The sequence below is a fragment of the Falco cherrug genome, chromosome 3, assembly GCF_023634085.1.
Source record: "Falco cherrug isolate bFalChe1 chromosome 3, bFalChe1.pri, whole genome shotgun sequence".
Classification (NCBI taxonomy): domain Eukaryota; kingdom Metazoa; phylum Chordata; class Aves; order Falconiformes; family Falconidae; genus Falco; species Falco cherrug.
The window spans coordinates 47,549,612-47,575,372 of NC_073699.1; the positions used below are offsets into that span (position 1 = coordinate 47,549,612).

General features: G+C 41.1%; 1 protein-coding gene across 1 annotated transcript; it reads left to right on the forward strand.

Annotated features, from left to right (window-relative positions):
* The first annotated feature begins 1,787 nt into the window (after positions 1-1,787).
* Positions 1,788-25,761, forward strand: BPNT2 (3'(2'), 5'-bisphosphate nucleotidase 2). The gene is made up of 5 exons (XM_055704962.1): positions 1,788-3,058; positions 15,167-15,326; positions 16,275-16,370; positions 18,224-18,385; positions 19,831-25,761. Exons 1-5 carry the CDS (start codon positions 2,672-2,674, stop codon positions 20,100-20,102), a joined length of 1,077 nt encoding a protein of 358 aa, XP_055560937.1. The 5' UTR covers positions 1,788-2,671; the 3' UTR covers positions 20,103-25,761.

Sequence of the window (25,761 nt, forward strand, 5' to 3'; positions counted from 1 at the left end):
GGAGAAAAAGGATGCCAGCATATCATCTATTGGTTACGTGATATCATTCAGTAATTAAGTTTATTCTGAAACCTGGCAGAGATGGCACATACAGTATCACTGAAATAAAGAGCCTTTTGTGCACTGTCCTCTTCACAGTTTACATTACTGTTAATATTTGCTGTCTATATTAATGTCAGGCATAGAAATGTTAGCAGCAAGTAATAAATCCATCTTATTTTTATACCTCTGTAAGGTCTTTGCAAACTTCAGTGGGACAAAAAGCCTAGTATTTTACTTTCTTTCCATTAAGAAACCAGTTCAAAAACCTGCAGGTTTTCTTCCTTCTGGGTTTCCTCCACCAGTAGTTTAAAATTCCTGTTTACTGAACACACATAAACTGTTACTGATAGCATCAGGCAGCATAGCTGTTGATTACTTTGCCCAGCATTTTTTATAACGGTCATGTTCCCAAGCACACCTAGTTGTTAGTCTTGCATTCATTGCTCATTACAGATACAAGTTTACTCTTTGTCCAACACCAACCCTATGTTGCTGCATAGCTTCTTACCATTAATTATTACTATATGAAATGCTGAATCGTGAAATTGATAATAAGGAAACTCATCAGTGTATCCTCCCTCTGCCTTTCTGCCAGAGAAGCAACTGTATAGAAAAAAACCCTTGTACATAAAAAAGAATGGGAAGCTGGAAAGCATGGACGTTCTAGTTGTTGCCCAATAGCATACACAAGTTGCCCATGAGCCAGCAGTGTGCCCTGGTGGCCAAGGAGGCCAGTGGGATCTGGGATGCATCAGGAAGTGTGTGCCCAGAAGGTCAAGGGAGGTACTCTGCCCTGGTGAGGCCACAACTGCAGTGCCGTGTCCAGCTCTGGCCTCCCCAGTTCAGGAGAGACAGGGAGCTACTGGAGAGGGTCCAGCAAAAGGCTACAAAGTGATGAGGGGACTGGAGCATCTTCCTGATGAGGAAAGACTGAGAGAGCTGGGCCTGTTTGCCCTGGGGAAGACTGAGAGGGGACCTTATCAATGCATACAAATATCTCAAGGGCAAGTGTCAAGAGGATGCGGCCAGGCTCTTTTCAGTGGTGCCCACTGACAAGGCAAGGGGCAACGGGTACAAAAACTGCAGCACAGGGAGTTCCTGCTGAATATGAGGAAGAACTTCTTCACTTTGAGGATGACAGAGCACTGGCACAGGCTGCCCAGAGAGGCTGTGGAGTCTTCTTCTCTGGAGACATTCAAAATAAGCCTGGACGCACTCCTGTGTGACCTGCTGTAGATGAACCTGCTTTAGTTGGGACTAGATGGTCTCCAGAGGTCCCTTCCAACCCTGACCATTCTGTGATTCTTTAAATCCCAGCACAGCAAAGAATAAAATCCAACTAACTCTTTTGAATCTCATTTTGAAATTGAACACTTCTCTCCCTACGGTCTGTCCTTTCATTTTCAGTCCCAGTACATACCCTTCAGAGAGGGCGTGATCCTGCAGGATACTTGGTATGCAACCATGTAATTGAAGTTGCCATTAAAATGGAAATGCAGAGAAGATGATATGGCAACTTTAGTTTGCAAAGCCAATCTTAATTTTGGTCTTTCCTAGTTTTCACATTCTTGATTACAGAAGCTTAACACTTCTAAAAATTAAAACACAAGATCCCAGGAAAACAGTTATAGCATGTGATCCCTAGGAATTACTTCTTCCCAGAGTCACTACCAAGGTCTGTGTCTATAACCTGTGTATCAACAGACAAAAATACGGCTTGAGTAAAAGAACATGTAATTAATTCAAACAATTGTAAATTTATTTCTTTTGTTTCTGATATAGCTTACTCAAAAATACGGGAGAGAATTAGAAAACAAAAAAAAAAATAAAGAGACTCTGGTCATAACCATGCAGTTTCACACTCCCCCAATCCAACTGAGGTGCAAAGGAAAAGCACAGTGCAGGTAGGCTTTTAGCACGTCACTTGGCTGAGGAACTGGTTGGATTTGCAGGAATCCTTGGAGCCCCTTCCCCGCAGCACGGCGGGAGCCGAAGATTCCCCAAGCTCCCTAATTTCACTCCTAAGCACGTGAAAAACAACGAGATGCTCAGCGCTGCTGCTCGGACCCGTTAACAGCCACCCTTCAGAAACTAAGCAATTTATGCGAACAGCAGTTTCCAAGGGAAAGCCCCTTCCCGGCCCGTGCCGCCGCCCCCCGCCGCCCCGCACGCAGCGGGCGGTGGCGCTGCCAGGGACACCCCCCGGCCCCGCCGCCCGGCCGTGCGCGCCCCGGGCCCGCAGAGCGGCACCCCGACACACAGGCTTCGGGACAACCGGCGGGTGGCCAGCGTGCGCTGCCGGGCATGGCCACGGTAGGAAATGGGGGGGATTCCCCCCAACCTTCTACCGAGCCGCCCGCAGAGGGGACCGCGCAGCACTGGGGACAGCCGCACCGCCCGGCCCCGCACGGAGGGCGGCGGGACATGCTCAGTGCGAGCGGCCGGCCCCGCCTCCGCCTGACCCGGATACAGACGGCGCCGTCTCCCCACCGGCCCGCCGGGGAGTGTGGAGCCCGGGCGGCCCCGCCGCAGTAGCAGCGGAGCGCAGCGCCCCGGCGGCGCCATGGGGCTGTGGTGAGCTGCCGGTACCGCCGCCCGCCCGCGCCGCAGTGCCCCCTGCCCCGCGGCCATGGCCCCCATGGGGATCCGCCTCTCGCCGCTCGGCATGGCCGTGTTCTGCCTGCTGGGGCTGGGCGTCCTCTACCACCTCTACTCCGGCTTCCTGGCCGGCCGCTTCGCCTTTTTCATGCTGAGCGAGCCGGCGGCCGGCGGGCCCGAGAGCCCCCGCGGCTCCGCGCCCGCCGGCGCCGTGGACCTGCGGGAGCTGCTGGCCGTGTCCGTCCTGGCCGCCGTCAGGGGCGGGGAGGAGGTGAAGCGGGTCCGCGAGGGCAACGTCCTCAACGCCAAGGCGAAGGGGAAGACGCGGGAGGGGGCCGAGGAGCAGCTGACGAGCGGCGACCTCCTCTCCAACCGCAGGATGTTCTACCTGCTGAAGGGCGCCTTCCCCGCCGTGCAGGTGGGTGCCAGCCGCCCTCCCGTGAGGCGGGGGGGCTCCCCCGGCCCTGCCGGCCGTGCGGCGCCCTGAGGCGAGCGGGGGACACACACGTGTCACCTCTCCGTTTGGTGCCCGCCGGCGGGAAGTGCCGCCCGCGTGTGGCGTTTCTCCTTCCCCTCGCGCTGCCGTGGTGGCAGTGCCACCTCACGCCTGCTGCCGCGGGTGCTGGGCTGCGGGGGAGGGGGTTGGGTCGCCTGCGGGGCAGCTCTGCGAGGTGAAACAACATGGCTGAAATAATACGGGGACGGGGCGCCGAGCCTGACGGCTGCGGGTGGCGGGCTGTCCGGGTAAGGATGAAGGTGATGGCATAGCGCGAATTCCACATGCGCTCGTGGTGCTGAGATTAGGAACGCCCGTTTTCTTAATTATCCTCGCTGCCATTTGTCCGCCCCGCCCGAAGTTACAGGGGGAGCGTGTAACTCCGTAACTCTCCTGGAGCCTGTAAGAGGGACAAGGCATTGAGAATCTGGAGGTTTAGGAACGTGGTGTCACGGTATCTGCGCTTCTTAGCTCCTGTGACTTCGGGACAGCAGATAAGCAAGCGGCTGTGTCACTGCCTACGTGGGCGAGTGGAATTTGCTTTTTCTCCAGAGGTGTGCACCCCTCCCCGCTCTTGTTTGCTCATGAAACCTGGGTCTCATGCTTCAGGTCGCACCCAGACCAGAGCTATACTTTGAGGTTTTGGGGGGTCGGTTGGATTTGTTTCCACTTTCTCTTTAGTAAGTGGGAAGCTCTCTTCAGTCTCTTGATGTTAAAATCCTTAGCTTTTTACAGTCATTTGGAATGGATAGAAAACCTTAAACTTGCGTTTCAAAAGTGATGATTTGTATGCTTTTCCTGGACAGGTTGAGAGAAAAAGTAGCATAGTTAAGTTTATTCTTCGGTTAAATTTAGTTACTACTCAATGAGTTTTCAGTGGCCATTTTTGAAGTTCCTCAGGGTGGTGGTTGGTTTGTTTGGTTTTGTGTGTTATAATGAACCCTCTGAATATGAAACCTAAAGGAAACACCACAATCTTCAATATTTGAAATAAACTTGGTATGTAATTCATCTTCCTCTGCAAAAAGACTATGAAGTTTATGTTCCAAAGATTGCTGGATTGTCTGTCAATGGCAAGCCACCTTTGCAGGCCCTATGTTAAAGGAAGGAACAGTATTGTCCCCTGTTCTCTTTTGCTGTTCAGTGTCCTCATGGAGCTTGGCATGACAGCATACCTGTATCGTTACCTGAAACCCGTATGCTTGCTTCCCTTCTGCGGGTGGAGGGATGCCATTGGTTTAGATACAAGGGTTGTCTGTGCTTTTAGAGAAGGCTGGGGGCTCGGGGAGGAGGGGGGGGGGGGGGCGGCTCTTAATTGCTCAGTGAACTGTTATCACCTGTTCTGTGTCTGTGGTCAAGTGTGTAAACTCCTCTCCCGTGATTGGGATGCATAGCACTGACAGCCTGACTTGTGTGTCTTCCTCTCAGGCTGCCTTAATTTTGAACATCTCCTTTTAAAAAAACTTTGGTACTCCTTTTTGTTTTCCTTATGGTTGACTTGAGCTGCTAGTCTTTAAAAATAGATGGTACTTTAGGTGCAGATGTGTTCTCAACACAGTACGAAGACAAAAATGTGTGTGTACATCTGTGGAACTGGAAAAAATCAGGCATATGCCCTCTTCCCTCTCCTCTTCCCTCTCCTTGGGCATTGAGGATGACTAGGAAGAGTTTTTGACAACTCTTTCAGCTGATCTAGAGTTACTTAATCTGACAGATCAGCTCTGGGATATTTAGTATTCTGAGTACATAAGCTGTTATTATTGACATCGTCTCATGCAGTGTTTAAAAAACATCCACTAAGTTGTGTATACTGGTAAGACATGCTGTCTCTTAAAGTCTATACTATGATGAAGATGTATTCATAAACATTTGTACAAACCAAAATACAAACTTTAGTTATTTATATACATGTGGCACTATCCCGCTTCTCGGGTGCAAAGACAAGGTCTCATCTCAATCTGCAAATCCTTCATGTGTACTTTCAACACAACACATCTAAACCTGCTACTGTTTCATAAACAGACCTGCTTCAGTTTTGGTGTGAATATGAGGATTATAGAGGATTTCCTAAGACACCTTTCATGTGAGGCAGCATAAAACTGCATCTTGTAAGAAGCATTGTACTTTATATCTGTAGCCTTATCCCTGTGTACAGAGCAATGCTCCAGAATAAAAAACATCGCTGAAGTCAAATAAAACCCCTCTGCTTTTCATGCTAGATAAGATGCTGCTAACAAAAGCTGTCAAACAAAACCTGAAAGAATTCCAAGAGTAAATTTATGCAAAATGCGATTTACTCACATCGTGGAACCCTTGAGCCTTACAGGGGTACTTAAATTGGTGCCAATAGCTGCAGCCAGGAAAAAAAAAACCAAATCAGCACAAAACCCAGGTGCCAAAATATGCCTATAATGCGAAGGAAATGCTTGATGAGCCTGGAGAAGAGAAGGCTCTGCAAAGACCTTCTGGTCACATTTCAATACTTAAAGGGGGCTTAAGAGAAAGATGGGGACAGACATTTTAATAGGATCTGTAGTGATAGGACAAGGGGTAATAGTTTTAAACTGTGAGAGGGTAAATTCAGGCTAGATACTAGGAAAAAATTCTTTACCCTGAGGACGGTGAGACACTGGAACAAGCTGCCCAGAGCAGCTGTGGATGCCCCATCCCTGGAAATGTTCAAGGCCAGGCTGGATGGGGCTTTGAGCAACCTGGTCTAGTGGAAGGTGTCCCTGCCCATGGCAGGGGGGTTGGAACTAGGTGATCTTTAAGGTCCCTTCCAACGCAAACCATTCTATGATCCTCTAAGAATAGCTGTGGCTTTCCAATATTTAACAATAAATAGGGGGAGAAGTCATTTGACTGAAATTTTAGTCAGTGAGCAGCCTTGGATTCCCTGTATTGTGCTGTGGGACATACAAAGGGACAGCATGCAAACAGTCTGCCTGAAGCAGATCTTCTCTTATGGTGTGATTATTAAGAGAAGATGGTAGAGTTAGGCGTCTCACTTCAGAAACTGAAATAAACTGTCCTACAGTCCTGGCAGTTGTGATTGAAAAAAAACAACTTCCAGATCTGAAGGAGGAAGACAAAACCCCCCACCCATATGAAATGTTTTGCCTTTGTTCTTTTAAGTAAAGGTTTTTTGACTACAGAGGAAGAGGAACTCCGCTGCTTACATCACCTGCTCTATTTGATATAAATAGATGCATTTGCATCAGTTCAAGATTTCTCACAGCTAGGTTAGGTAAGACTGAAGAGAAGCGATCCATTCTGTTTTATCACTGTGTAGATTGAGGTGTGAGAAAGATAAGGGAGGAAGGGTCAAGTCAGTTATTTCTAATTCAGCTGTTACCCAGTGTTGTCTGATCATGCTTAACATCTGGCAATGAATATTTGCACACATCTTCTATGAAGTATGTTTGTGCAGTTGATTTTAAAATACATTTGATGCTAAAATAATATGCAGTGGTTTCTATTTGTAGGGTCCTCAGCTGCTGTTACAGGCTTGAGATGTTTACTGCTCCTGCACTACCAGTGTGCTGTCGTTGTCTGTTTTGTTTGTCATGCTGAGAATGAGTTAAAGCTCTGATCCAGCTATAATCATCTCCTCTGCTCCTTTTAATTTTTTTTTATTTATCTCATTTATCTTTCTGGGTTACTTCACTGTTTTTGTGGTTGTTCTCTATGCAGTCTCATTCCTTGTGCTAGCACAGTGGTGGTGTGATAAGAAGCACTGGGATGGGAGTCAAGTGAGGGGATTAAAAAGATGCTTGAGCTAGCCCTGCTGCTGGGGGGGAGAGGGGATAGGGGACGGGGACAGGGGACTGAGGCAGCAGGGGTTCCAAATCCAGTTAGAGACTGGCCAGAAACACGGGCACATTCTGTGCAGAAGAGCTTCTCTGTTTGAAGGTATGATCTCGTGATATTGGGGTTTCAGCAGCGTTACTTGGTAAAAGAGCTGCTTGGTGCTGCACATCAGGGTCTGCCATTTTTCTAATGCTTTTGTCTGGGGGTCAGTGTCAGGAGCTCGATATATGAATGTATCCAAGGTAAAATGTAAAATAAAGGTTAAAATACCCTCCTTCACTTCACATTATGGCCCTATCAACAGCCTGCGTCAGCACATCTGAAGGAGCAGCCCTACTTGCTCACAAAGGTAGGAGTGATTGACAGGGGAAGATGTGTTCCTTAAACTAAGTGCATTGGCCACATTCCCTCTGTCCTCTGATTATGGAAAGGTCAATTTTAAAGCGACCCACACAATTCTGCTATTTTGCTTCTCCACAGTGCTAGTGTTTTCACAAATGCAGACTTCAGTCTTATTTGCCGGAGTGATTTCTGCCCTATACTCTCCATTTCCTGCTGTCTGGGCTTTATTTCTGACCAGTGTATCGATTTATGTTCTATATTTGCACCAGCTATATGTCTTGTTTTCTAGTCCAAATACCAAATAGAGAAATATCCTTTGTTTCTTTTTTTTTATTATTTTTTTATTGTGACTGTGTTGGAAATCAAGTCTTCCTCTGTGTCAGTCTTCTCTTCAGGCATCTTTTTGTTGGTCTTGTCCTGCATCTGAACTTTCTTCCATCTCTTTCGCAGTTAAGGCAGATTATAAATACCTCATTTCAAGTTTGTGCATGATAATGCTGAAATCAGGCATCAGTATTTGAAATGGAAATTGAAGAACATGCCAGTTTTACCTTTTAATGAGATTTTCTTCTAAATTAATTCCACTTTTGGAAGCTTAATGTCTCCAAGAATTTCTTTTTTTTTTTTTTTTTCAAGCTACCAGGAGTACTTTCTAGGTTTAAACCTGCTGTTTACAGGCTTCTGACCACAATGCCAACTGTCATACTTAGAAAACTGGAATTTCATCTGAGATAGCAAGCTTTACATCCGATAATATTTTTGTGGGAAAGATAGATATGTTAAAGAAGTCAGTTTAAAAATCAAAATGCTACTTAAACTTCAGAAGGATTTCAGTGCTTTGCTGAAAAAGTGTAGTAATTTGTTTGTCTCTCCGTGTTGCGAGAATGGCATCCTCAGGTCTTAGGGTTTTTAACAAAATTAATGTTCTTCTGACCCATATGATCTTAGCAACTGCCAGTAGGTTTCTAAGTAAAGCAAGACTCTCAGTAGTAGTTGTTGTCTGGAGATGCATCTCTTAACATGGGTTTTAATTGATATTAGATGACTTATGCTGGCACTGTCTACATAAAATGAAGTTAAAGCCTGTAACTTCATGGTAATGAGTTCTGTGATTATATTTTCAGATCTAATTACAAGTACTTCATGTGGCTTGTGTGTATACCAGGGATGTTTGATCTGTCAGCTGGGCATATGAAGATTTGGTTTTTAGTAGTGTACCACTGACAGTGGACGTTTTGTCAGTGTTATTTATTGTATTGGTAGACTTCTAATCCGGCCTTATTTGGATGTTTTCTTAAAATGAAAAGTAGCTTTGCAACTCTCCTAGCTAGTCATACCTTTCTTTTTGCTAGACTTGCATCTGTATAGAACCGTAACGGAGAATTTTGCCATTTACTGAAATGACTTGTCTGAGTTAATAAGCGAGTGGCTTTATTCTTTTATTGGTTTTAAATTCTAATATCTGTTTCTGCAGATCACTGGTGGAAGCTGTGAATTCTGTGATCCATGCCAGTTCCCTCTGTTGATTTTTATTGTGTTCACCAACTTCTATTTGTCATAAGTCAGTAGAAGCAGAGTTGTTACCTGGCAGGTCTTTACCGTCTATGAAAACCTGTTTGTTTCACTCTGCTTCCTGCTGGCTTAATGACCAAAGCCATGTAATGAGTTTTGATAAACGCTAATCAAGCTTTTTGACATTTAGGTTTGTCTGATCCTGTCATCTTGTTCCTGCATGAAGTGAGTTCTTCATGTCATTAAAATAAAATGAAGATGTAGTTGATGGTAGAGGAAAGCTTCTCTCTGTCTGGACTTCTGTGCCTTGAAAAATGCGTTTGTCCTTTATCTGTGTTTTGGCATTATTATAGAAGTATTTGTTGTTTTAATTTCAAATGAATGATGAGACCAATGGGTTTTATACCTTTTATTATTTTATATATTAGTGTATTTTTATACCTTACACATTTATATACAAATACGTTTTATATCTTAATTCAAATTTATAACCTTTTAACAAGGTGTTTATTTAGAGAGCCATGTGATTCAGCAAGGTCCTCTGTCCTTTCGTAACAAACTCTACCCCGCTAAAACTCTTTGTAAGTTGGACCCTAGCAAGAGGAACCTTTTTCAAAGAGATGAAGATCACCTGTAAAAGCTCATTTTTCCTTTCTAATAGGTTGTGGTAATCTAAGGAGGAAAAGAAGCCTTTCAAAAGGAGGCAACTGGCTTTAAAAGTGTCAGTGTACTGAATAAAACCAGATTATTTTTTCTTTTTTACTATGCTGGCAGGGCTACTGTTCAAATTGTTCAAAGCTTAAAGGAATTTTTAACTTAAGGAAGTGATACTTTGATTTCTGAGTTTGCATTCTTTTCAGTGTTAAGTAACATAAGCTTTCGGGAAGCAGCTTTTGTTCATAGTGAAAACTGCTACTCGCAGCCCCCAAATTAAAAAGTTGGAAGGGAGTGATCGTGAGTGGTCCTAGCTTCAGGTGAGCTGAATCTTGGTGTGAATGCAAGTCCTTCCTTGCGTAGCAGATTCTGAAGCCCTGTTTTGTAACCTGGATAAGTTAGGTACTTTCCTTGGGTGTTGGAAATATGGTGCTTTGACCACTTCTTGCTCTCCTGGTGTGCATGTTTATAGGTCCTGACTTGTCAAGTGGGTATTTACATTCAGAGGTTTTGGCATCAGATTCCTTCACACAATTTGTGTGTGCACAGATGCTGTGAGAAGATCAGACAGCTTTCACCTCTGATACATTTGAGAGGAAAAAACAGAGAGAAGCTGGGCAAATGGAGGTAAAGCAGTCTGACTTGTGGTGTGGTGGGTGTAAGGGCATGTTGTTCTCCGGTGCAGTGCAGCAGCAGTGGTTGGACGGGCAAGGTGTGAGGCTTGGTCCATGGATGGGGGAAAGCCCAAAGCCTGCTGACTGAATTGCTCTTCCCCCGAGTTGTGACATCTCTGAAGCACAGTCAAATAACAGCAAATCAAGTACAGTCCCATGCAGCCACCTAGTAGGTCAGTACACCTTTCAAGGTGCGTAATTGTGGGTAACCTCTTACAGGTTGCCAGGGGCATTAGTCCAGAGGGTAAACAGAGTAATAAAATATCTTCTACTGTCTACAGGGGACATGTCTTAGTCAGCCAGTAAGAAGGTATCAGAGTCATTGGTTTATTTTTTGTCAATGTTTGCGTTTACTTCTGTCCCCCCACTCCTTTCCTCTATCTCCTGTCACATGAATACAAATGGCAAAGTTAAGTTTGAATCTTGGGTATGCATAATGCTTGGGTTGTGTAATCGCTGGTGAAGTGACTGTGTATGTAGTGCAGAGTTAGTGCCCTAACAAAACAGAAAAACAAAGTCAATCATCTGTAAATGTTTTAATAACGGTCCCCTGCACACACTATTTTGTCTGGGACTCCAGGCTTTTCCTTTTCATGATTCCATTCAAAACAATAGATTTATCCATTGAATCATAGTTTGGATTGGAAGGGTCCTTTAAAGGCCATCTAGTCCAGCCCCCCTGCAATAAGCAGGGGCATCTCCAGCTAGATTAGGTTGAAGACAATCAACTTGACCTTGAACTTTTCCAGGGATGGGACATCTACCGTCTCTCTGGGCAACCTGTTCCAGTCCCTGTTCTTGAAATGTAGTGTCTGAAATACTTGTACATTCATAGTCTCACTAGTAAATATTATATTTTATTGTTACCTAAGCTGTGGGGGTTTTGTATGTTGTTTTCTTTTTTAACCTTGACTAGCTTAATTAGTATTTCTTGTTTGTAATACAGGTGGGATAGTATTTGTGGTGTTCTCATTTTGTTTTCTATTCTAATAAAAAAGCCCCGAGATTTAGGTTTGAGAGGACTTAATTATCATATGGGGATCTTCTTCAAGACATTGCATTATTTGCATATTAAAATGCAAAATGAGTATTGGGCTAAATAAGGATGTGGGGAAGGATGGGGAGTAACAAATTTAAATAAAATCCACATACAGCCAAACACTTTATAAGAAAAACATTACATTTGCATTTGTTGATGTTTATTTAAAAAAATAATTACGTATTCGGGCAGAAAAGTCTATTTAATTTTTTAGCATATATTTTTTCAGTTTATCTTCAATGGGTAAATTCAAAGGCAAAACTACATCAGTGTCCTACTCTTTCAAACCAAGGAAAAGCTGGAGTTTGTTCACCTCACTACAGACAGCTAGCTAGTATTCAAGTAAGTTTGTTGGATGATGAACTGCGACAAAAGACATGGTGAAGTGTTGGTAGGGAGTAGCCCGACGTGGGAGGAAGAGCTGGTGTGAGGTTCCCTGAAGTCTTTACATGGTCAGGACTATTGGCTGGTTGTTCAGAGCACTGCGTTTATCCACATGGGTTTGTAGTACACTCGGGTTGCTTCCCATGTCCCTGAGCAGATCTGTATTTCAATCACCAACATGCCGGAGGAGAGTCTTTTCTGTACAACGGGTTTCCAAAGGCTGGGAACATCTGGGTGTTTGGGAAGGCACACTGTGGGCTGATCCTGGTGTTGCTGTTGGACCTCTGCTGCTGGCTCTCATGAGCAGTGTCCTCTGGCTGTTACGGGATTCCTGCACCTCACAGATTCATTTTGAGGATGCTCTGTGCTGGCAAGGTGCCTCATTTATGAAATAAATTTTTTGTTGACCTTTCAGCAGTAGTCTGTTCACAGATTTACATGCATTTTATTAAATCTCTGTGTTTGATGCAGCTGTTTGTGAGGAGGGCTTTTCCTTCAAGCATAACTGGGGAAGATTGCTGAAATGTAGTTGAGCTCGGTGTGGATGGACAGCTTACAGAACCTCCTGAGATGGGCTTTTACAGCTTACAGCTGTTAGGTGGATAACCCCAAATAGCTATTTATTTCTCTCTTCTGCTTGCTGTCTCAGGTTCTTGCATGATGAGTTGCTGTCTAAATCTGACTTTTAGGAGTAGGCAAAGTTATGTGTATGATAGCAAGCATGCAAACTTTATAATTATTTACACTAACATAGAGGTTTAATTGACTCGGTGTGTCTTGCTGGAACAAACTGTTGTCTGGAACATTTGGCATTGTGATTGTCTTTCTACCAAAGCTCCTCCTGATTTCTGGGTGAAGATTGGGGAATGCCATCGACTATGTATCCATATCGCTTCAGAAAAGCTTCAAATGTAAAGTCATGGCCTCTGGAGGATTCCAACAAATGAGAATAACAAGTAGAACACAATAGTAGTATTAACACAAAGGCATGTTTTCCAGGTATATTCTCATGTATTTAAAAAAAAAAGAGGGGGGGGGGGGGGGCAGCAGGGTTGGGAAAGAAGAAAAGTTCATACTATTAAGGGTTAGTGATCTTCTCTGAGGCAACTATGTCTTGCAAAACCTATAAAGTGGCTTCCTAACAATATAATAAGTGCATGGGGTGGAATGACTGTGAATTTCTACTTGTGGAGTGTTCAGCCAAGGCTACAGAGTAAATGATCATATGAATGGAAGAACTAGTGACCCAGCTAGGTTTTTTTAATTTTTATTTTCTACAAATGGCTCTGCAACTTCATCACTGTTACCTTTTTTCTTTTTTTTTTCTTTTTTTCTGGTAGACTAATAATGGCTGTTGTGAGAGACTTCTCACCAGCATTATAACTGCTGCAGCTTCATGGCGACCGCTACAGAATTTGAACTAAATAGGAGGTTTATCTCTGAAAACAATACCTTTCAGATAGTTTCAATCTTTTAACTTTAGTGTACTGTAAACACAGGTTTAACAAGAGAGTCTTCCTTTTGAGGACTGGTTACAACCCTTTAACTTTTTGGAGGCTCTTCCTTCTGTTGAGGAAATGTGGGTTTTGTTTTGTTTTGGGTTTTTTCCATTTTATATTGTAGTGGTACGCAATATGCTGTAGCGGAACTTAAACTGCCCAGGGGCTGTGTTGAGGCTGCCAAGTCTGTGGGACTAGGCATCTTGACTTTGCAGGACTGCTTTCCCCAGGGGAAAACACAATCGTCAGGTTTATTGTACAGTGACAGATGTTTAATTTGTAAATGTCGTGGCAACTTCAAGGACTCTGTTTGACATGCAGTGCTTCAAATACTGGTTTTATGTGAGAAGGCATCTGTGATGTATGGCTGGAGTTGCTACAGTTCTGCTTGCTCTCTTTTCTTGAATTCTCTTGGAGAGCATGAGCCTTAACCCTTTGCTAATGATCTGTTGCAGTTGAGGTTTGTGATATCTTTTCTTGTCATGATGTGAATTATGTAAAAATCCTGCTGATACAAAGTCTGTAACACTCAAACATTGTCTTGATTGTTCCTTTATTTGTGTTCTTTCAGTGTCACTTGCCAACATCCTCTGTAATAACAAGCTGCTTTAGTCAGGGGGGATTTATCAGTTTTAGGGGTCCCAACTCCATCTGTAGCAAGTGAAGGGAAATCGGTGGTTCTTGCTTGTAGACACATCATATTCCATGTGTGCCTACTATTTTGCCTTTTGACTGTGCATCGGAGGTTGCCAGCCTGGCGTTCCTTTAGAATTGCATCAGAAGCAGCCACCTTTAAAGTTAGCAGGAATTAAAAAAAAACTTGTGTTCTTAATATTCTGAAAGGTCCTAAAAGTCTACATTAGTTACACTCTACTTCAGACATATAACCTACACATTTAAGCCATAAGCATCATCATCCTACTGAGTAATTAGTGGAGTGATGCGTTTCTGAAGGGTTCACGCAGGCTGAAGCTTGAAAGGCACAGTAGCAATGATTTCCTTTTTATTGGCAGTAGGAACATAGAAATACTAGTCTCCTAATGTAACTGAGGTGCCAAAAGTAAATGGAATTAATCTGTCTAAATTCCTATTAGCACTACCTCTGTCCAGTTGCATTACAGCTCTTCTGTAAACCATGTTTGCAGTGATAGTAAGCGAGTATGGATGGGTTAAGACAGATTGATCCATATTACCCCAGTAGTTCTTCCTGCCAGGTTATGTGATGTTTTGTAACATGAGAGATCATGACATACAGTGTTCTGTGATAAGTACATCTCTTGTGATCCAAAAATGTTTTCCTACTGCAGTCACAGTGTCATTGTATTGGGTTTTGCAGAACATTCTTCCATGCAACAGATTGGGACTGTGTTTCACTATTGGACCGAGCTCTGTTCAGCACAGTGAAATGCCCTCTGGTCCAGAGTAAAATTCATTGAGCTAGGCAGCAGGTGACAGTAGGCTTAAAAGGGACCTTGGACTGCTGTTTATAAATGTTCTTTTCTTCATGGGTATGGAATGTTATTAACTTGTTTATAAAAGACCATTCATTCATCTGACAATTGTGTAATGGTTGCATCCAGTTGAGCTGCTTAAATTTCTGGTTGTAACTCAATGCCTGAAGCAGTAATATCTACTAGGATTCCTAGTCCGCAAGTCATACTACAGTCTGCCAAATATTTGTTGATAAAATATCTGTACGTTTCTGTATATACATATATACTGATATGTATAAATGGAACATTAGACACTGACTATATCTGTGTACTGCATGATTCTCCAAAGTCCATTGTTCTGGTTGTAGATTTGAAGCAACTGGATTTAATTTTTGATTTAAAAACCCCTGAGATTCATACTCCCAAGAACATTCAGTAGGAAGAGTGCAGCCAAGGAAACTGTCCAGCTGTGGTATGGTTCACAGTAAAACTCTGGATTGTGGTTTTCCATTGCTTGTCACATGACTGTAATAGCTTGGGAGCTGCTGAAAAATTACTAATTCATGCACTTTCAGCTGGAGGTGAAGGGAGAAAGAGAAGATGTGAACAAACCTGTAATTTTCCTGACTAACATAGCTACTCTATCTGATAAATTAATGCAACTACTTGTTGTTTTATCATAGATAAACTCTGAAGAGCGTGTTGATACAGCTGATCAGGAGACAGTCTCTTGGGATCACAGTATTCCTGAAGACATAAAACAAAAAATACAGCCTAAAGAAGTTCCAGCAGAAAGTGTGACTGTCTGGATCGATCCGTTAGATGCTACACAAGAATACACAGGTAGCTGATTCTTGTTGACAAATCATGTGTGTAATTCTGATGTCTGCCTTTTATACTGGAGACAAACTACTAAGTATTTAAAGTGACATCTCTTGTTAAAGTGTGTTATGTCAAAGCCAGTGTGATTTAATTGAACATATTGCATAATGAAATCTCTGTAGTTGTCAGACCACAGCATTTACTTTTAAATATTCCCACTCTGAAATCACTTTGGTATTCCTTGCAACTAAGTAATTGCTAAAATAAATGGTAACTGTCACTTGTGGATTCTGCTGGAATTACACATTTCTTTATTTTGGTTGTTACTGTGGCAACACTAAATATCTCAGAAAGTTTTTTGTTTGTTTATTTAAAGGGAATACTAAGTAAATATTCTGTTTACATTGATAGAAAAAAATCTTGTTACAATTTTTCAAAAAAGCATCCGTAACTCCATCTTCCCCTTTTTCAAATGTTTTAAGATGTCACATAAGATGTTCAAGGCAATCCAACTGAAATTCTTTCTGATAAGTACTGCAGAACGAACAGAAGAATGGGGATTTCTGTATGAATGTTCCATTGATACAGTCACCTTTTCTGGTGAATGTTCTTTGGTATTTGAATTACTACCTTTGCATTAAGGGAGGATAGGAAGTGTGGCAAAGAAGGGAGAATATAGGGGTACAGATTCCCATGAAAATACATGCTGCATAAGACATGGTTGTTAGCATTGGATCTGGTAGGAGTATAGCTTACATCTTCTGAACAGGAAAAATTGCTGGAATACTGAAGAGTCTGTAAAGTGTTTTAAAAACTGCAAGGTTATTTGAAGATACAACAAAGTTACATAATTGTGAGAGGCAGAATGTAGGCTAGTCTTCAAAGAACAACATTTCTATAATGTTGAGTTTCTTCTTGTGTTCTTGGCATCTGGCTGTAAACTTGCTCACTTTCTTGTTTTGCCCACAGAGGATCTTCGGCAGTACGTCACGACAATGGTTTGCGTGGCTGTAAATGGTAAACCAGTCATAGGAGTGATACACAAGCCATTCTCAGCATATACAGGTACCTTTATGCCTTCACATATTTCCAGCATCTTCAGTCACAGTGTTAATTAAAATTTGAAGTTTGAGAGAACATCTGTAGATATAAATGAGAAGATAGTACCCGGGGCAAAGGAGTGTTGCTGCAGACCTCAGAATTAGAGCTACAGATGTGTTTTGTGCTATGAAACCACAAAGGAAAATGCCGCCCTTGTTTAACATAGAAATGATGCATTTAAAACAAGCTAACTGGAAATACGTTTAAGAATTAAGATCCTTTCCATCAGAGTCCTTACAGCAAACCAAAGGAAGCGAAACCTGCGTGTACTGAACAGTCTTATGTGTGCTGTTAGCCTTTAGCAGAAGAGTACTTTGCTCATTCAGCAGAGGAACTTGGGTCTGTGATGTCGTACCCAGGACCTGGTGTTTATTCAGTGTGAATAACAAAGATTGATTAAAGATCTTGATGGCAACTGTATGTATTTATTAGGCAGGAGTGTGTAGCATAGTCTTATCTGAAATGCTTTTAATGCCACAACCATGAACTAATTAATTCTTTAGTATTGATGATGTATCAGTGAGCATGGCTGAAAGGCTGGCAACGTGTATGTGCTTCTGAAAGCTTCAAAGTAATTTTAGTATTCTTGTCTTAACTAATATATTTGAAACAAGAATTTATGTTCTCATTTTCCCTTAGGCAATACTGACCTCTAGAGTTGTGAAGTTATGCAGTAGCTCTGGCACAGAAACTAAGTCTGAATACATACATTTTTTATTTGTTCTCTTTTTGCCCACTGAATGCTCAATATTTTGTGCTAAATATTTTACTGTCTTTAAATATGAACTTAATTTCCAGTCATTTAAATATGTGCTATATTCCAATATGCTTTAAGAATCTTGGAGGTTTTGGAACATGTTTTTCTATGTATCAACATCTACCTGAAAAAATGGTGGGGTTTTTTTAGGACTCTGATTTTGAGAATTTATCTCCTTTAATAATAGTACAGTGTGAAATGTTCAGACATGGCATCAGATGAGATGCAATGATTTCTGTTATTCTATGTGATGAATATTCTTTTCCCCAGCTGGAAATACCAACGTGTTGTGAGTAGAATTGTTCCTAATACTACCACAGAAATACAAAGCAATAAAAGGCAGTCGGCATTGTTATTACACGTAACTTAGTCTGTTGCCATACAATCTGGCCCTCTGCTGAGATGAAATTGCTGGTTAGTCTGCTAAGTAAATGTCAAATTAATGGTTAGGGGATGCCGCCTACCAGGCTTGGATTTGAACCTCATGATGAAAGAAGTGGGAGGTTGTGTATTCTAAATTCAGTCCTCCGTAACACAGCATCAAATGTTTTCCTTAGTATTACTGTCCTCCTGAGCTATTTCCTTCCTTAGCTTTACTGTCATTCTGAACAAAATGACTCAATAACATTTTTGCTATCTGTTTTGAAGGGTAGTGGGACTTTTTGTTCTTTTTCAAAAGGTTGTTTGAGGAAATACTGACAATTTCTGATTCAGAGCCATACTTTTAACTTTGGTGGCTTTCCAATTGCAAGTTCTAAATATTGCTGCTTGGGATTTTTCCCTCTTACTGTTTTTTGAAAGTATCACATAAGAATAGTCAGGCACAGTGAGATGCCATATGCACAAAGGTGTGTGTGGGGCAGGGGACTGTTTCTCTTCACCTTGTGTGCACATGTGGGCATCCGCCTCTTCCTTCAACCCTAACTTTCTCTTTTACAGTAGGGAGGGAAATTAAGTCGGAGGTATCAATTCCATTTTCTTGGATAAGGATCCTTTTATCTTTACACTTAACAGAGATTGTCTTTTGTAGATTTTAGCAGAATTTGTGTTTCTCTTTTAGCTTGGGCAATGGTGGATGGTGGGTCAAACATAAGAGCTCGTTCCTCCTACAACGAGAAGACTCCAAGGATTATTGTATCCCGCTCCCATGCAGGAAAAGTTGAGCAGGTTGCACGGCAGACATTTGGAAATAAGACTGTGATAATCCCAGCTGGTGGAGCAGGTTTGGTTCCTTAAGCATCCTATGCATTTTATTGCTTCTGAATGATTTAGTAGGATAGCTGTTATTAGACAAAAGGATATAGCTGTGGCATCTTCTCTTTTTCCTCTTACCTTTTGTTCTTCATATCCCTAAAAGGAAGCACTTGACATGAGCGACAGAGTTTCTCCTGTGTGTAGAAACCTAGATGCAAACTTAGTTTGTGCTTCTGACTGTTCACAAGTTAGTATGTTAGTGAATCCAAGCCCAGACCAATGTTATTGCGGTCCTTTCACTGAACACACTGATGTGTGTTTACTGATGCCTCTGTGGAGGAAAAAGGCTTCTGTGACCACATACAGAATCATGGAAGAGAATCTGTTGGATGTTCATTAACTAGTAGTACATTTAATTAAACTTTTTTCTTCTTTTAAGGAAGAGCCATTAGAGTTTGGTACTATTTCTTGCATTTATGTCAAAAGAGAAAACTAATACCACTAAAGTGCATTTTTATCTGTCTCATATTCAATCCAAAGAGGTTTTAGCTTACTACTTGTAACCTTACACAGTATCCTTATGCGTGTTATGACAGAACGCAAACGTGTGAGGCACTAGTGTGAAGTAATAGCTGTTTTAAAGTCTCAGAAAAGCTATGCAAAATGTGCATTTTACAGAAATGTGTTTTTCTCTGTCTTTAATATGGAAACCTAGAGCTCCCTTACAGATTAGTCAAGAAGATCTTGCATAGGATCTTTATGGTGAATCTAAATGAGTTTTCTTATGATAAAGGAAGTGAAAGTGTAACTGATTATAGCAGATCTTTGCCAGGGCTTTACTCTGTATAAGAACATAAAAGAGAAGAAAAGTTTAATGAAACAAGGTTCTTGGTTGAACAGGTGAAAAATTGAAAACATTCCAGAAAAGAGAGAATGCTATTTTGAGCAATGACTTTGTACTGCTTAATGTATGATAAAGGGTAATGCTCTGAGCTGAATTGCTGTAATAAAAAGTGGTATGTGTGTGTATCTTCTATTGTAATAAAAAGCCAGGAAGAAAAAGGTAGACTTCAGCATAATATAGAGATTGAGAAGTGAGTGAACATAAGAGCAAAACTATATTTGAGTTTCTGATCTCATTCTTTTAATGTGTCTCTGGATAAATCTATGTAGCATATTGGTAAAGGCTGTCTAAAAATAATGTGTCTCAAATACCCAAGGATTTAATTGGAGTGCAGTGGAAAAACCTTGCGGAGAGTGTTTCTTTTTCAAATTTTCTCTAGAGGTCCGAGGACAGACAAAGTTTATTGGTGCCTCTGCCATTGTACTGGGTTGCATGATACAATTAATGGCATTACTTTCCTAAATCTTCCATGTGCTTATTATTAACACTCATTAGTAGATCTGTTCTTTGTGATGAACAGGAAAACTGGGTTTAACTTTTTTTTTTAAACTTCTGTCCATTTCTTCTAGGTTATAAAGTGTTGGCCCTCCTTGATGTGGCTGAAAAGAATCAAGAACAAGCTGATGTATATATCCATGTCACCTATATTAAGAAGTGGGACATATGTGCTGGAAATGCAGTGTTGAGAGCATTGGGTGGCCATATGACTACCCTGACTGGTGAAGAAATTAGTTACACTGGCTCAGATGGCAATGAGGGAGGACTTATAGCCAGTATCAACATGAACCATAAAGCACTAATTGAAAAACTTCCAGATCTGGAGAAAACATCACACAAATAACCTTGACTGATGGAGAAGTACAACTTGTGCTTTTGTAGCCTCCAAATGCTCTGTCTGAAGAAGCACGTGTGAAAACCTGCTGGGAAAGATGCACAGCAAAGCAAAGCAGTTTGGTGTGGGTTTGGGGACTGTATCATGCATTGGGTTTCTTCAGTGGTGGTATTTATAAAAGAATAAAATAACAATAATCATAAGTAGGAAGGGGACTGTCTGCCTCACACCTCAGTTTCGATGTTTTATTTTTTCAGACTGTTTTGACACAGTTCGTATTATCAAGGTGCATATACAGTATACATTGGTAAACATAGGTGAACTAAAGAAAAATCTAAATTTATTCATAAAGTTACCTAAGTAGTCCTCACAAGAATTTCTTGGAACCTTTTGAATGTTGTTACTGTAGTTGTAGCAACTTCATAATGAATTAGGTAGGAGAAAAGATTGATTTGTATAGGCATCATAACTCTGTAAACAGTCTAGCAGGAGACATGACCCTGTGTATCGCCTGAACAGAAAGCACAAGAAGGCTGACACAAATTTTTATGCAGCAACAGTTTATCTCTTGACAGCGTGGCACTCCTTCTGCTTTTTAAGACATAAAAAGATGTTCTGTACTATTTTGACTTTTTGCCTGAAGATGTAAACCAGTTTAGTTCAGGTGGGTTGTGAATATCAGTGTTTTATTAATCAGTGTAATTATTTTCATGTACCTTTTTAAAGGGAGGCAGCATTTCCTTGTATAGTTTTTAAAAGTTACTTCTTGTCCTTGATTTCTGCGTACAGTGTTGAAGACGCATGCTAGATTTTTCTCTAATGTAGGACTTGTTCATCATTTGGTGTTTATGCCTATAGAAGCAGCCTCTTCCTTCAGTACCAATTTTTTTGTTGTTTTTTTCCATTGGACAGAGTCATATGGAATGAGTTTAACTGAAATAGTAAATTGAGTGGGTTTTTTCCATTTACAATGTGAGATGTAAACCAGAAATTTTTCTACAACCCCAGAAATAACTTTCTGTCTTCTTAGGTTAAGGTGCACTCTTTTCTGCGGAAAGCTCGTGAGCCATCCCTTGGTTATTTGGTTTATGGAAATTCACAAAGAGAGCTGTCATTTGAACTTGAATCTGTTTAAGGAAGTTTGAAGAGCATGTGGCACTTGAAGGACAGCAGGGTCTGCAACACTTTACTGAAAAATGTTCTGTGTCAGTCCAATAGATACAGAACAAACCACAGGCCCTTTGATAGCAAATAAGTTTTGTTGCATCTCTAAAATATGTGGACTTCTACCTGCAAAGACGTAAGCATCTCTATTGTTGTTCTCTCCATCCCTGTGAAGGGTTCAGAAGGTTACAATGTACCTGCTATTTGAATTAACAGTAGATAAGCTTCCCATCTCTCTCCAAGAAAGGTAAAATTCATAGTTAATACAGATGTTTTCTGTTTAAAGTTTATTCAGTATAAGCTCAGGCTGTTTAAACCAATTTCTTATTTATTTTCATTTTAACTTCTTTCATCATACTGCTGTTCTGATTAAAAAGAGGTTTTTCCCCTTATGTCAGTAGCGGAGCATGTCTAGATACATATTTTAACTTCTAGCTAATGTTCAGTTTCCAAAAGACCTCCTCAGATGTTGCATAACTACAGATACAGACTTTTATTTTGTAAACTTACTGGCAAAGTAGACTGAAGCTTAGTTCTACTAGCCTTTTGGTACGGGTAGTTTTTTTAGCGAACTGTTTTTCCAAAATGGACACTATTGCTGCTATTTGAAAATAGCTTTTACACTTGTAGATAATACACAGAACAACTTCCGATTTTTACATTTAGTAAACGACTGTATGCTGTGACAAATAAGTGAACATGTCCTTTTTAAAAAGGGACTGATCTATTATGAAAACCTTGTTGAGCTTTCAAACCTCAGTAAGAATAAAAATCAAGATATTTGTCAAGGCTTTAGTAGTATTTTACAAGAAGTTTACAATGTTTTTCCTTCAGGCTGACTTTAATCTCTTAAAGCCTAAAAAAAAGCAGCTCTTCTGTTTATTAGTGAAAGAACACAGATTAAAATTTAAATATGAGAAATAGCCATAGTTAGCCTAGTATAAAAACCTAATTGTGTCACAGAGGTTGAGTGCATAATATTATTTAAATAGGCAATTAAAACAAAGTCTGTGGCAGGTTGTGCTTTTAGATTGAGGTTGAAATCATGTGTAAACTTACCTTATGAAAATGTGTGTGCTTTTATTTTGGGTACAGTTCTATCACTTCCTTGCATAAGCTGTGATCAGACTTAGTTTCTTTATAAGAAACGAAAATCAAGATGTTACACATTGCACAAGGTCTTACTTGCATCTTAGTTGATGAACAGTAAACAAACAGAACTATTTGCCTAAATTATTTTTTCTTAAGAAGATAAGGTACAAAGAAGAGTTTCAAGCCCTCCTTTTCTTCCTCCCACGTGCTGGCTAAAATACCTAGTTTTCCATTAGACCCATTTATATCCTAAATTTGTTTGTTGCAATGGATCACGGTGTTCAGTACCTTTCGCAGTGGACCCTTACTGGCCCAATGTCACTTCTTGTGAAAATGAAGAAACGGTGGGTGACATGCCCAGTTAATTACTTCTAGTACAGCCTGAGCTCATACGCTTTCCCACAGCTGAGGCCCAAGATGGTGCTTGGGGTCTCCCAGTCTAGTTTAAAGAGGAGCCGCTTTGATACGAGAATAGGTAAGTACCTGGTGAATAACAGTTTCTGATGTAATTTTATAATAAATGCAACTCTTATGCAGACCAGTAAATATTCAACAGTGCTTGCTTAGTGCTTATATGCCAGTGTACTTCGATACTTGTTTGTATAGTGTTAACACGCGGAATATCCTACTACTTTGACTATGTTTATGCTCCGTTCTAAAACTTTTTGGTATTCTGGCTTAACTATTTGTTTGGTCTCAGCTGTGTGGATGTGACTTAAGCTTATGCCCAGAGTGGTAGGAAATCATACCATACCCATGCCTCACTGCTGGGCTAGAACACTATTGTTTACATTCTAGCCATTTCCACATAAAACTGTCATACTGTTTTTAGGGATGCTGCTTAAAACAGTTGCATGGGGTAGGTGGGTCCTACAAAAGTATGCCTTTTCAAAAAAAAAAAAAAAAGTAGTAAAACAAATTCATAGTATCATTCTATCTCCAAACAAGGGAAGTAAGAGAATGCATTTTAGCATTATTAGAATGCAATTTTAGCATTGGTTTCTGATGGTGGATTTTTTGAGTGGCTATTATGATGAAGGTAATTGCAAGTGAAATTATTCTAAAGTCATATTTATTTTCTCTTTTCATTCTGCTAAAAAGAGCAGATGGTAGCATAGGTGATGCCTCGTAGTGTACTAAGAGTCCTAACTTTCATTCCTTGAATGAATGTTTTCTAAATAAATGGACACAGAAATAAAAGGGTTGAATATTGTACTTAACTGGTTTTGAGTTTAACGTATTTGCCAGACTTTTACAGATGGACTTATGTAAGAGCTGTTTGTTCTGATCTACAGAGCATGTAATAATAATGAAAATATTTAGCAGAGATGTCTTACTCAGATGATGAATTAACCATATAGGCAAAGCTGGAAAGTCATATAGTGATATTGTTTCATATATTTGCTTTTATTTCATCATCATAAGAGTGGACAGATTTTCTAATTGGCTTCAGGTATGAGAAGGGATTTACTTTTTTAAATGGCCAGTGGTTGGAGATCAGGGGCGTGGAGGGGAGTCAGCACCGAAGTTCATCTCTGCAAATGTATCCCAACATCTTTGTAGCATCTGTTATCTGTCAGAGTTGTACAAGAGCGGTGCAATACTGTATTCTCCTGGTTTAACAGTGTAAAGCAAGGAGTCTGCATCCCCCAAGAACAAAGCGGTGAGAAGTAACCGAGTGTTGTGCTGGGCCTCTTCTGTGTCATGCCAGCAGAGCTGGCTGCCTTGTTGTCTTGTGGATGTCATTCTAGCTGCAGTTTCTCTGATAACAAAACTGCTTTTCAAGGCTACTGTATCCCCAGTTACACTCATGCCCTTCGTGGATCTGTTTTCTGAAGCAGAGAAGTGGAGAGGAGCAAAGCAGCTGCTGGTGCTGGAGAAATTGTAACAGAGAATACTGATTTCCATTACTTGATATCTTTTTTTTTTTTAATAACACTGATAGTTTCATTTGTCTTTCAGGGGTTAGATAAGTTAGATAACCATTAAGATTTAATGGACCACAGATAGTTGCCTGCAGGATTTTAAGTCTGAGCAGGATGAGGGCAGGGGGCGCACTGCTTCTAAGAAAGGAGAGCCTGGATGGGTGGCTTCCTGTCGGGTCACTCAAACTGAGTCTTTCTTCAGTGCTCTGTTGTAGAGATTTAGGCCTTTTCACACACACAAAAAATTACAGATTTGACTTTGCCAAAATACCATTCATAGTCTGTCTTCTGACCTGCTATCCTCAATAATAAAACTGCAGTATACATGCTTCACTGTAATGTCACTTGTTGAGACAAGGCTGGTAACTGAGGACTCAAAGGTTGCTTGACTTTTGAGCCCCATCTTCTGTATGGCAGCTCTTACAATGAAGTGCTAGCACCTGCTGTGAGTGTCTGCACTCCACAAGCAGGTCGTGCCACTCACGGGTTGTATTTGAGAAGTGTTGAAGCCTTACACGTCATGATTTTCAGATGCTACACCAGCTCTTCCAGCTCTTCTGAGAGTTTCAGAAGTGCTCATCCAGTTTCCTTCTGAGACTCCCTCTGGAGCCAGTAATTCGTGGTCACTTTTCCCTCTTTGCTGTCCCTTATCTCTTTGTTCTTTCCTGATCCTCGGTACTTTATTAGTCCACGTGGACAAGAAAAATGAGGGATCGGAGGTGGAGACAATCCTAGGATGAGGGCCACAGCAGCAAACTATCCAGTTTATCCTGAAGTTGTTAAATGTTTGGGACCAATGTCTAAGGTGCTTATACTACCAAAAGTGTGATAGATGCCAACAAAATAAAGGCAACTTGAAGAGGTTAATGTGATTGGTGATACTGAACATACAGGGAAAATACAAATAAGGAGAAGTTAAACTGTCTCAGAAAGGAGTATAAGAAAAGAGCTTTTCAGTGTAATGTTACAAGCATTCAGCATTTCTGTTCCGTTGGGTGCAGAGCTTCGTTGCCTATGCAGGAGCCTCCTTTGGCCCTCTGGGAAAGGCCTGATGTTGTTGAAGTCAGTAGCAGCATTCCCACTGAGTTCAATGTGAGCAGAAGCAAGCCAGATAAAACATGAACAGTAAATTAAGCTAAATTCTGAAAAGTTCAGCTTCCGCCAATAGTGCAAACAACCTGGGTTGTGTTAAATTCACCTCTGGGGAGCTTCAGTCTACGTTACTAGAGAACTTGGAAACATCATCCCAGTGTCTCGAGGTTCTAAGACTTTCAGATATTTTTATCTTTCACAGCTGATAGAGCCCACTTTCAGACAATACTGTTTTCAACCCTGATTGTTCCTCATTTGTAATTCACATTTCTTTTTTCTCCCCGAAGGACCAGCAACACTGGCATTTTTCCTGTTGTCCCACCAAATTGTATTAGCATTTTCCAATTGTGTGCCAAATTGAAATAATAATTCTATAAATAAACTCTCTGAAAATA

What these genes read in the sequence shown, in the direction of transcription:
- BPNT2 (XM_055704962.1), top strand. Translation starts at nt 2,672, where the DNA reads ATGGCCCCCATGGGGATCCGCCTCTCGCCGCTCGGCATGGCCGTGTTC. An exon ending in TGCTACACAAGAATACACAG is followed by an intron (nt 15,327 to 16,274) that starts GTAGCTGATTCT and finishes TTTTGCCCACAG; the next exon opens with AGGATCTTCGGCAGTACGTC. An exon ending in GCCATTCTCAGCATATACAG is followed by an intron (nt 16,371 to 18,223) that starts GTACCTTTATGC and finishes TTTCTCTTTTAG; the next exon opens with CTTGGGCAATGGTGGATGGT.